General features: G+C 45.8%; 1 protein-coding gene across 3 annotated transcripts in view; it reads left to right on the top strand.

Annotated features, from left to right (window-relative positions):
• The window catches only part of frmpd1b (FERM and PDZ domain containing 1b), a 32,048-nt gene that overhangs the window by 12,870 nt on the left and 7,049 nt on the right, over positions 1 to 12,129 (top strand). For 2 of the 3 annotated variants that reach the window (XM_010897444.5, XM_010897443.5), the window contains exons 3-13: positions 1,831 to 1,935; positions 2,381 to 2,550; positions 4,515 to 4,617; positions 5,333 to 5,378; positions 6,222 to 6,326; positions 6,409 to 6,504; positions 7,434 to 7,559; positions 9,564 to 9,689; positions 10,660 to 10,793; positions 11,402 to 11,528; positions 11,731 to 11,823. In XM_010897444.5, the coding sequence (XP_010895746.2) occupies positions 1,835 to 1,935; positions 2,381 to 2,550; positions 4,515 to 4,617; positions 5,333 to 5,378; positions 6,222 to 6,326; positions 6,409 to 6,504; positions 7,434 to 7,559; positions 9,564 to 9,689; positions 10,660 to 10,793; positions 11,402 to 11,528; positions 11,731 to 11,823 (1,227 nt within the window). In that variant the 5' untranslated portion in view covers positions 1,831 to 1,834. Of the gene's footprint in view, positions 1 to 431; positions 1,437 to 1,830; positions 1,936 to 2,380; positions 2,551 to 4,514; positions 4,618 to 5,332; positions 5,379 to 6,221; positions 6,327 to 6,408; positions 6,505 to 7,433; positions 7,560 to 9,563; positions 9,690 to 10,659; positions 10,794 to 11,401; positions 11,529 to 11,730; positions 11,824 to 12,129 lie in introns of those variants that run through there. The other variant, XM_034291867.1, reaches the window with a different exon arrangement.

The raw sequence follows: 12,129 nt of genomic DNA, 5'->3' as shown, positions 1-12,129 counted from the left end.
TCTTCGCTGAATTCGTTTTTGTAGTCCCTCTGCGCATCTGAGAGATAAATGGGAGCAGACCTCAGCCCACCATTCAGAATCTAAATCAATGGAGAATGTGTCTGATATCTCTCACTGATTAATAGTGCGTTAGGCTGAATTTGGCAGGTCCCTGCTTATTTCTAGCCAGCGTAGCATACCATGACGAGACAAGAAGTTTGCCAAAGCCCAGACACTCAGACAGGCTGATAGCCGGACCAGTAGCACTCAGGTTGTTGACCTGGACATTCTAAAAAAGTTGTTGGAGTGGATAGTTCTAAATCCAAGCGTTCCAAATAAAAGACTGAATATAACTTGCATACTTACATTGTTTAATATTTATATGTTTACGTTTAATATTATACGTTTAATATTTTAATTTATTTATAAATAATCATTCTCCAATTAGTGACTGACCTTCAATATTACACCATGAGTCGTTCCCAGTCCAAGAGAGTCCGACTCCTCTGACTGATGGACTTCTGCTACTGAGCAGAACCAGAAAACAGAAGATTCCAGAAACTAGATAGTCAGACTGTGATAATGCCTGTCTTCTCTCTGAGCTTAAGGAAAGCTGACAGTGTTTTTCGGGGGACTGATCAGCTAGATTTGAAGGTGGTAGGAGAGGGGAGGTTATATCCATCAGTGTCCTTAAGCATTGCATTCATCATCGTTAGTCACTATCGATCTCTTTCCATCTTCCTCTCTTCCTTCTTTCTCTCTCCGTACCCCTAACTGTCTCTCTCTCCCACTCTCTCTCTCTCTTTCTACTTTTCAGTTTCATGCATCCCTCTCTCCTGCTGTGCAGCTCGCGATCTGCAGGGTTGCGGGGCAATCCATTAGTCTCCCAGTGTGACACTATCCAATAATTACAGGGCTAATGGTCAACCTAGACCTGTTTTATTGAGTGCTAATGCGTAGGGACAAACAATTAAACATGGATGCCAACCAATCAACAATGGATTTATTTTAATTGACAAAGGATACATTTTAATGTAGCTTACCCAGACCGTCTCTTCGTGTTAACATCAAGTTGAAGTTGAAGTTCAGAGATATCAAATGCATGTTAGTGAATTATTAGAAGACTGTTATGTTGAAGCGAGGAATGCTACAGATTTTTTCTGGAGAAAGCAGTGTTGAGCAGTGTTGAGCTATGTCCTTTCCGCCTCTTCAGATATTGGCATAAAGAGCAGTTTTAAACAGTCTTGGTGTGTTTGTGTGTGTACCTTCCTCATCGTCCGGTTTAGCATGCTTTCAGAACGGTTGTCCAGTGTGGCAACACTCTGACCCAGAGGACCCAAAAGAAGGGGGCCAGGGCCAAGTGCCCTCCATACAGAGGAACCCAGCCCTGACCCCCACATAACACACTCTCTCCTGGGAACTGCCCTGGCTCTGGTCCCCCTCTCTCCCTGGCTCTGGTAACAGTCTTGGTGTGTTTGTGTGTGTACCTTTCTCCACGTCCGGTGTAGTATGCTTCCAGGAGGGTTAAGGGTTGTGTGTCAAATGACATGTTTTTCCTTGTTCATGTGGAGTTGAAAACCCTCCTTCCTGTTTCGTGTTTACTTATGTGATTATCCCTGGTATGGTAACCAGGGCAAGCGACACACTCTGCATATCAAAGTGATCGCACAAGACAGATCTGGCACTATCATACACTAATAAGCTCTGGCTTCCTTTGATCTTATTCCATCTCTTTCTTCTCCTTACATCTTTTTTGGTTTTTGACCTACTTTGACCCTGTATTCTTTCACTCTCTGTATTTATCTCTCGCTGTCTCTCTGTCTACTCTCTGGCTTCCTCTTTTGTGTGTAGTTAAATGGAGGAGAAGGAGAGAAGTAGGAGTCGTTCTCTGTCTCGAAGCCGGGTTCAACAGGTGGTGGGGACGCTGATCAGACGCACCCGAGAATCCCTCAGCAGGTACTGTGTCTGCACACTCATGACTACACACACATATACCCACATACAAACATACACACACACACACACAATCATGCACGTACACACTCGCAACAATCACGCGCAGAGACAAACTCGTTTGAGCGAGGTATGCGTTTGCAGACAGTAGAGCACACTGAGGGAGACACATACCTTGTGACACAGAGATTCAGTGTCCAGTGTCGAGGGGTTTAGTGCTGCCACAATGGGGTCAGTATGGCGATGTCCTGGCGTGGCCCCTCGTTCCTCCTGCTGGGTAAACACATCAGCAGCAGCTGACATTGGAATGGAAGGAAGATGACTGTAGCCCTCTGTAGCCAGACAAGTTAAATGTTTAACACAAAGACTTTACTCACTGTCTCACACCAGCTGCTTCTCGACATAACTCCTGACCTCTAACCCCTGTTTGAACTCTTTGACGTCTCAGAGAACGTATCCTTGGTGATGGGAGGTCGAACCGGTCGGGGAGTGTTTCCAGTCAGAACTTCCCCGTGAGGCTGACTGTTCAGGTCGTGAGAGACCCGGTGCTGGACTCCAGTGGGCATGGGTTCACCCTCTCCAAACAGCACCCCCTGCTGGTCAGGGATGTGGCTACAGGTACACTGTGGGTGTGTGTGTGTGTGTGTGGGTGTGTGTGTATGTGGTTGTGTGTGTGGGTGGGTCTGTGGTGTATGTGTGTGGGAGTGTGTGTGGGTGGGTCTGTGGTGTATGTGTGTGGGAGTGTGTGTGGGTGGGTCTGTGGTGTATGTGTGTGGGAGTGTGTGTGGGTGGGTGGTGTATGTGTGTGGGTGTGTGTGTGTGTGTGTGTGTGTGTGTGTGTGTGTATGTGGTTGTGTGTGTGTGGGTGGGTCTGTGGTGTATGAGTGTGGGAGTGTGTGTGGGTGGGTCTGTGGTGTATGTGTGTGGGAGTGTGTGTGGGTGGGTGGGTGGTGTATGTGTGTGGGTGTGTGGGTGTGTGTGTGTGTGTATGTGGTTGTGTGTGTGGGTGGGTCTGTGGTGTATGTGTGTGGGAGTGTGTGTGGGTGGGTCTGTGGTGTATGTGTGTGGGAGTGTGTGTGGGTGGGTCTGTGGTGTATGTGTGTGGGTGTGTGGGTGTGTGTGTGTGTGTATGTGGTTGTGTGTGTGGGTGGGTCTGTGGTGTATGTGTGTGGGAGTGTGTGTGGGTGGGTCTGTGGTGTATGTGTGTGGGAGTGTGTGTGGGTGGGTCTGTGGTGTATGTGTGTGGGAGTGTGTGTGGGTGGTATGGGTCTGTGGTGTGTGTGAATAAGTGTGTGTATTTGTCTGAGAGTGAGAGAATTGCTCTCACTCAAGTATGTCCACCTGCTTTATCGTGACACAGTAGACTTGCCTACAGCAAGACAGCTTAAGGCACACACACACACTCACACACACACACACACCGACCAACCTTCTCATGACATTTAGAATGCTAGAACCCTGCCAAAGACGCCCTGGCAACAACAAAACCACCTGGTCATTAGATCTGATCTTCATTTAGGTGGCCTTGCTGAGCTGTGTGTTTCTCCTCGGTTCTGTAGAAATAGCTGACTGACGCCCTGGGAACAACCCTGCTGTCACGACCTGGTACCCAACAGTGACACGGGTGGACCGAGGGACGAGAGAGAGGGAGAGAGAGAGGGTGGGATGGAGGAAGAGTTAGTGAGAGGGGGAGAGGGGGCTCGTGAGACAGTGGGCGAGAGGGATAGACAAAGGGTGAGAAAAGGGAGAGAGCATGGGGGATGAAACAGACTGAATGTGAAGGGAGAGGTGAGGAGCTGAAGGGAGGGAGAGAAAGGGTGGACTGAGTGACGCCGCAGAGATCAGGGTATTGGCAGCGTTGGCATGACAGCACAATGGGGGGTTGGCAGATCTGGCGCCCTGCAACACGGAGAGGCTGAGTGTGTAGTTTTTTGGTGTGTGTGTGTGTGTGTGTGTCTATGTGTGTGACAGTGCCATATGCTGTCAGTGGAGACTGGAATCAGGGACAGGGCTTTGCAGGCACAGGGGTGTGTGTGTGTGTGTGTGTGTGTGTGTGTGTGTGTTGGTGAAGAGAGGGGGCAGCATAGGGACTGCTGTGCCTCAGTCCTGCTCCCTGGCCTGAAGTCAGCTGAGTATAAATAACCAACAAATCAGAGAAGCAGAGACCGTGAAACAGGCAGAGATACAGACACACAGACAGACACACAGACAGTGAGAGAGACACAGACACACTGGCAGAAACAGACAGAGACACACACAGAGACACACACAGAGACACACACAGAGACACACACAGAAACACACACAGAAACACACACAGAAACACACACAGAAACACACACAGAAACACACACAGAGACAAAGACACAGACAGAGACACAGACAAAGACACACACAGAGACACACATGGAGACACTGACAGAGACACAAAATAATGTTAACCATTACATGGCTACCCAGATGAGCTCCATATCTGACAGTGTTGAACAATGTAACTCATTTTCTCCTGTGTGTGCGTGTGTGTTTGTGCATGTGTGTGCATGTGTGTGTGTGTGTGTGTGTGTGTGTGTGTGTGTGTGTAGGAGGCCCAGCGGATGGGGTGCTCTACCCTGGAGACCAGGTACTGCAGGTTAATGACCTGGTTGTAGATGATCTAAGCTATGAGCAGCTGGCTGACATCACCAGGTAACTCACATGGGATCCTCCCTCTTCCTTTACCTCTTCCTCTCCCTCTTCCTTTACCTCTTCCTCTCCCTCTTCCTTTACCTCTTCCTCTCCCTCTTTCTTCCCTTCTTCCTCTCCCTTTCTTCCCCTCTTTGTTTCCCTCTTTCTCTCTCTCTGACTTAAGTTCCCTTCCACTTATGAAATTATATTATAGCTGTAATACTTTGTACTTATAACACTTTTATAATATGTGTTTGTTTGTGAAAATACCTTAACTATATTATGTGGACACAAATGTCTTCTTATGTTGGTTTAATAATTTTCCTCTCCCCATTTAAAAAAAAGCAGTTTTATTTTTTTGGCTTAATGTAAGCTTTAGGGCATAAGTTACAATTGCTTGCATGGTTAGAATTAGGATTAGGCATTAGGTGTAGGTTAAGTTTAGGCATAAATGTTAGGGTTATTAAGGTTAAGGTTAGGGTTATATTGAGGTAAAAGTTATGGCTAAGGTTAGAGTTTAGGTTCATGGTAAGGTTAAGATAAGTTTTAGGGTTAGAATTAGTAAAAGTTGTGCTTTCTCCGGACAGTCAACTTAGTCCTCATTTAAATAGCTGAGGAAACATTTGCGTGTGTATGTGTGTCTCAGGTGAAATTCTGATTCACTCTGGTGAAATGCACATGTAGTAAATATGCTTACATGACTGCTGGACCGAAACATCTCTTTGTGTTTCTTCAGTGACTTGGATGATTCTGTCACAATGACCATTCTAAGGCACATGACAGTAAGTGACTGTGTTTGTGTCTGTCCGTCTACCATTCATGTTTAGTGACCAGGATCTAATAGTCTAATTTCTCAAACTTCTATAGATTACCTATACAGGTACGTTCCATATGGGTTTCCATAGATGAAATGAGAGGTTGTTGAAATTGATGATATTTGTTTCTGACAAAATATATTATTTAAATATTTTTTTATTGTACCTACAAAGGAACAGAACTAACAAATAGTTGGAAAACCTTATCTTATGTCTTCCATCAGGCTTGCCACATGTCCAAATCAGTTCTTCCCATAATCTCCTGATATGCAATTGTTTTCCATACACAATTCTTACAATTCTGCATTATTCTAATACATTTTCTTTTCAATATAAAAATGTCACTTACATGAGACATGGTCAGAGTTGAGAAAGGTGTGGTATGTTCCTGAATATCACTGGTATCCAGACAATATCGTTCTGTCTGTCTTGAGTATGTGTGTTAATAGTGTGTGTTAATGATGACAAATCATTCTCTGTCTTTGACAACATTATCATTCTCTGCCTTTGACGACATTATCGTTCTGTCTTTGGCGGCATGATCATTCTCTGTCTTTGACGACATTGTCGTTCTCTGTCTTTGACGACATTGTCATTCTCTGTCTTTGACGACATTGTCGTTCTCTGTCTTTGACGACATTGTCGTTCTCTGTCTTTGACGACATTGTCGTTCTCTGTCTTTGACGACATTGTCGTTCTCTATCTTTGACGACATTATCGTTCTCTGTCTTTGACGACATTATCGTTCTCTGTCTTTGAAGACATTATCGTTCTGTCTTTGACGACATTATCCTTCTGTCTTTGTGCCAGGGTCCCAAGTCATCCATTATGTCTGCAGAGAAGAGGGCTCGTCTGAGGAGTAACCCCATCAAAGTGCGCTTCGCAGAAGAAGTCGTCGTCAATGGTCACACTCAGGTCAGGACCTCAGACTAATTCTATTTATATTTCTCTCTCTCTCTGTTTCTTCTGTCATTCTCATTAAATGTTTTTGCTGCAGGGAAACTCTCTTCTCTTCCTGCCCAACGTTCTGAAGGTCTATCTGGAGAATGGACAGACTAAGGCCTTCAAGTTTGACGGTACCACCACAATCAAGGTATCACACAACATTTATTACAATTGACCTACGACCCATGAATAGGAAAAATCAGGTGGTTAAGAGAGGCAAAGCTCTAGTCCAATTGCGACCGCTGTCCTCTTTCATCATACTCTTGTAGGAAACCCATGTGAAGAGTGATCCTCATGTTAGAGTCAGATGTGGTTTTGTGGGTTAATCACTCTGCTTTTACTGCCAGATGGGGAGGGGCAGTAATAATGATGGAAGAGGGTTGGGGGGGCAGGGTTGGGCGGGAAATGGGACTTACATGGGTGCCACTTTGAGAGTTATCTGGCTTTTCCCAGGATTTAATTTTTCTCTGCATGCGTTTTTATTGTACCCTGTCAGATTGTTCTCTCGCTGTTTGCTTATACAAAAACACCTATATGCTTTTTAATTGTATGAACATTATATAATGTATATCCTATGTGTATTCAAAGTTGATGTTATAGAACCCCTCGTGCTTATGAATAGCTAGTTTGTGTAAATGCCTTTGTAGCTCACTGGTGCTGAGTATTCTGTTAGCCCACTGGCGCTGAGTATTCTATTAGCCCACTGGCGCTGAGTATTCTGTTAGCCCACTGGCGCTGGATATTCTGTTAGCTCACTGGCGCTGGGTATTCTGTTAGCCCACTGGCGCTGAGTATTCTGTTAGCTCACTGGCGCTGGATATTCTGTTAGCCTACTGGTGCTGGGTATTCTGTTAGCCCACTGGCGCTGGGTATTCTGTTAGTCCACAGGCGCTAAATATTCTATTAGCCCACTGGCACTAGGTATTTTGCTAGCCCATTGGCGCTAGGTTTTCTGTTAGCCTACTACCACTAGGTATCCTGTTAGCCCTCTATAGTCAGGCAACATTATGACAGCGTGGCTATGCACAAGACCTAACTGGTGTTTGTTGTTGACGAGCTGCTGTTTTGTTGTTGCAGGATATCATTCTGACTCTGAAGGACAAGTTGTCCATCCGCTGTATTGAGTACTTTGCTCTGGTGCTGGAACAGCAGTACAGCATCACCAAGCTGTTGCTGCTTCACGACGATGAACTCATACAGAAGGTGAGAGGAGACGCCCACGTGAACACACAAACATACACACACAAGCGCCCACGTGAACACACAAACATACACACACAAGCGCCCACGTGAACACACACACATACACACACACAAGCGCCCACGTGAACACACAAACATACACACAGAAGTGCATCAACTTACTCAGTAAGACACATGAAAATAAACACTAATGTAATGTGACATGGAGGCGCCTTCTTCAGCGTCAGCATCGGGCCAATGCCCCCGTGAAAACCACCTGCCCCTGAGGTCAGCTCGGCACCTTCCCCTTAACCAGTCACACCTGCTCCCAGTCAGGTCTGGTTTAACAGGATTTATAAATGGCTTAGAGAAGGACCTCTGGGGAGACGCAGAAGGAGAAGGCAGGAGAAAGAATACCTCACAGCCCTCGATGCTGTTCCAACCCAGTGATGGAGGAGGCATAGGAGGAAGACCGCCAGGGGATGAGGGGTACAGACGCCACTGGAGCTCCTTCTACCTGCACCCAGAACTCTGAAACCATCGCAGTTTTTTCTTAACCCTCCTGGTATTAATGCTAATAAAACGCTCACCAGGGCCCTGTCCCATTACACTAGTGGAAAATAAAGGCAAGGCGGTGCCTCCCCAGCCCATCCATCCTGATAGGAGGCAGCTGTGCAGGGGAGACACTGGGCCTGGGTGCTGCCTCCAGAATCTTGGGGTGCTTGCTAGGGTTTCCTCTGCGTGTGCTCTTCGTGGTCCTGGAACTCAGATGTCCGGCGTACCACAACAAATGCGTGTGCATACACTGATGAGTCAAAACATTATGACCACCCGCCTAATATGCTGCTGGTCTGAATGCGGCCAAAACATCCCCAACCCGTCGAGGCATGGACTCCACAAAACTCCTGAAGGTGTGCTGTGGTATCTAGCACCAAGACGTTAGCAGCAGATCCTTCAAGTCCGGTAGGTTGCGAGGTGGAGCCGCCGTGGATGGGACTTGTTGGTCCAGAACATCCCACAGACGCTCAGTCGGATTGAGGATTGGGAAATTTGGAGGCCAGGGCAACACCTTGAACTCTTCACCATTTCAGAAACAATGTGTGCAGTGTGGCAGGGTGTGTTATCCTGCAGAAAGAGGCCACTGTCATCAGGGAACACCGTTGCCATGAAGGGGTGTACCTGGTCTGCAACAATGTTTAGGTAGGCGGCACATGTCAAATTGACATCCACGTGAAAGCCTGGACACAGGGTTTCCCAGCAGAACTTTGCCCAGAGCATCACACACTCTCCACCGGCCTGTCGTCTTCCCACCGTGCATCCTGTTGCCATCACTTCCCCAGCTAAACGGGACACGCGTACACGGCCGTCCACATGAAGAAAACGGGTCTCACTGGACCAGGCGAACTTCTGTCGGTTCCAGTTCTGATACTTTCATGCCCATTGTAGCCACATTCAACTGGGGACTCTGACCGGTCTGCAGCTACACAGACCCACACACAACAGGATGCAAGGCACTGTGTGTTGGGACACATTCCTCCCTGAATAACCATCATTATAATTATACTGGGCTTACGCTACAGTAGTGCTTCTTTCGGTTTGGACCAGACGGGATAGCCTTCATTGCCCGTGCTCATCAATGTGCCTTGGGAGCCCAATGCCCGGTCACCAGTTTGTGATTTGTTCCTCCTCAGACCACAGTCGGTGGGTACTCACCACTGCTGGCCGGGAGCACTCAAAAAGAAATGTGTCGTTTCAGAGATGCTCTGACCAAGTGATCAGTGTACACACACATACAAACAAACATAAGAGCATACTCATACACACAAACATACACATGAACAACCATGAAACACAAATACACAAAAATACACAAAGTAGATAGATTCAATTTGATGGCAGACAAAAGTACATAATTTTCAAGGACTCAAGCAAAGAAAATAAAGTACAAATAAATCGTAATAGCTTAAAATGCGAAGCCATTTATATGAAATATTTAGATTGTATGTGTAAACCCTGTGTTTCCAGGTGGTGCAGAAGAAGGAACACAGCAGCCATGACTACCGGTGTCTGTTTAGGGTGTGTTTCATCCCCAGAGATCCCCTGGAGCTGCTGCAGGAAGACCCCACCGCCTTCGAGTACCTGTTCCTTCAGGTGAGCAGATGGCCCCATCCACCCTAGCCAACTAACAGTGACTCGTCTGGTTTCAACGAGGAATAGTGGAACTACATCCTTAGTCTGGTTCCTCTCTGAACAAACTCCCCAGAGGGACACGATTCAAAACCAAATATTGCTGTAAAAAACCTCTGCAGTGGCTTTTGTAGAAGTTGATATTTGGTCATTTATGCAAACTAGGTATTTGCTAAATGCACTCATTCAAATTAAGCTCTGTGAATCTAAATTAATGTTCAAGCATTTTCTGTGCCGCACGATGATGAGTTGCTGAGAAACCCCATTGGCTAGGTAAATTGGTCAGCAGGGATTTCCTGATTTCATCACACTCTAGTGACTCCTTCAGGGGGCTTAGGGACCTGCAAAGCTTAGTGAGGTGGTCAGGTGAGTGAGTTTGCCCTCGCACAGGTGGATCCTGGCTAGGAGAAAGCAAAATGACTTGGATTCCTATTAGGCAGTCTTGTAAAACCTCCCCATATCCGTTGGGAGTTTGGCGATGAGACAGGGCCGTAGGTACAGTTCAATATTACAACATTGCAGAAACAAGGACAAAGTATCCAAATAGTTTAAAATGAATAATAAAATAAAATGTCCTTTTGGAGATCTTGTTTAATTCTGTTTAATATTTTAATTGGACTGTGTATTGACGTAGGCAGTTACATAATGGGGCTCCTCTATGCCTGTCGTCCTTGACTGAAACCAGAAGTGTCACCGCTGGTTGCTGAGGGTCTGGATTTCAACTTCAGACCAACTTCTATCTGTATACTTGAACGACAGCTGGCCTGCCTGTACTGATAGCCTCAAACACCTGTTTAACTTGTATGTGGATTATCAGAGTTTTTTTTGTAGAAGAGCACTCATCTATAGCTAAAAATCAGGATTTAAAGTAAATGTCTTTGCGTCTTTCTGCTGGTGTGTGTGTTTCATGTGGCAATTGCATTGTGTGTGTTAGAGCGTTGGGGACGTTCTCCGGGAGAGGTTTGCCGTGGAGATGAAGTGCAACACGGCGCTGCGTCTCGCTGCCCTGCACATGCATGAGAGACTGGACAGCATAGGGTCCACCCGAACCTCTATCAAGAGCATCACGTACGTTGTACACACACACACACATCCTTGTTTTTGTAACTTGTGGGGACCAGAAAAACAAAATTCCATGCTCCCTTGCCCTATTTTTAACCCTAAACCTAATCCTAATCTAAACCTAACCCTAACCTCTACCTAAAATAAAGTAACATTTATGCCTAAACTTTACCTAGATTTAATGTCTTATCTTAACCCTAAACGTAACCAACAATGCCCGGACCTTAAAGAAACCCCAATTCTAACTCTAAAGTTCATTGTAAGTTTGACCCTAAACCTAAACTCTTGAAAATTGACTTTTGATTCGTGGGGACCAGAAAAATGGCCCCACAAGTGACATTGTTCAGGTTTTACTATACTTATGGGGACAAAATGTCCTCACAAGTGATGAAAACAAGATCACACACACACACACAACCCCATTTGATGTTTTACTATCCTTGTGGGATCCCCAAAAATGATTCCTATTCAAACCATTTATCCTTTAGGCCCAGTCCCTAACCCTTATTGTAAATGTTAGCCCAAACCTAACCAAAATGTCTTTGTTTTTCCCTAACAGGTTAGTAAACTGTGAACACACAAACTGATGTTGTTTCCTGTGTGTTATGTGACAGGAAAGAGTTTGGTTTGGACAGCTTCATCTCACCCACTCTGCTCAGTAACATGAGAGAAAAGGACCTTAGGAAAGCCATTAGCTACCACCTGAAGAAGATCCAGTCACTGCTTGAACCACGGCAGAAGGTATCGAGGGAGGGAGGGGGGGAGGAAGGGAGGGGGGGCGATAAAGCGTGTAACACTGTCAATTTTTTTCAGTGGTAGAAGTCCCTTTGAAGTCAACACTGTTGTTCCCCCTCCTTTAAATGTGTTGAACCATTGCTGACACGCTTTTAACAGCCTTGTATCTTTCTCTCTCTCCCACTCTCTCTACCCCTCGGTCTTCCAGGTGATCCCAGCTACTCAGGCCCGTCTGGCCTACCTCACCCAGCTTGGAGAGCTCATATCGTATGGCGGCCGCTCCTACACAGCCACAATGATGGTAAGTACAGTGGGGAGAACAAGTATTTGATACACTGCCGATTTTGCAGGTTTTCCTACTTACAAAGCATGTAGAGGTCTGTCATTTTTATCATCGGTATTCTTCAACTATGAGAGACGGAATCTAAAAAAAAAATCTTGAAAATCACATTGGATAATTTGTAAGTAATTAATTAGCATTTTATTGCATGACATAAGTATTTGATACATCAGAAAAGCTGAATTTAATATTTGGTACAGAAACCTTTGTTTGCAATTACAGAGATCATACGTTTCCTGTAGTTCTTGACCAGGTTTGCATACACTG

The sequence above is a fragment of the Esox lucius genome, chromosome 4 (genome assembly GCF_011004845.1).
Source record: "Esox lucius isolate fEsoLuc1 chromosome 4, fEsoLuc1.pri, whole genome shotgun sequence".
In the NCBI taxonomy this organism is placed as follows: Eukaryota; Metazoa; Chordata; class Actinopteri; order Esociformes; family Esocidae; genus Esox; species Esox lucius.
The sequence above is the reverse complement of the archived record's forward strand: the minus strand, read 5'-3'. Positions and strand labels throughout refer to the sequence as shown.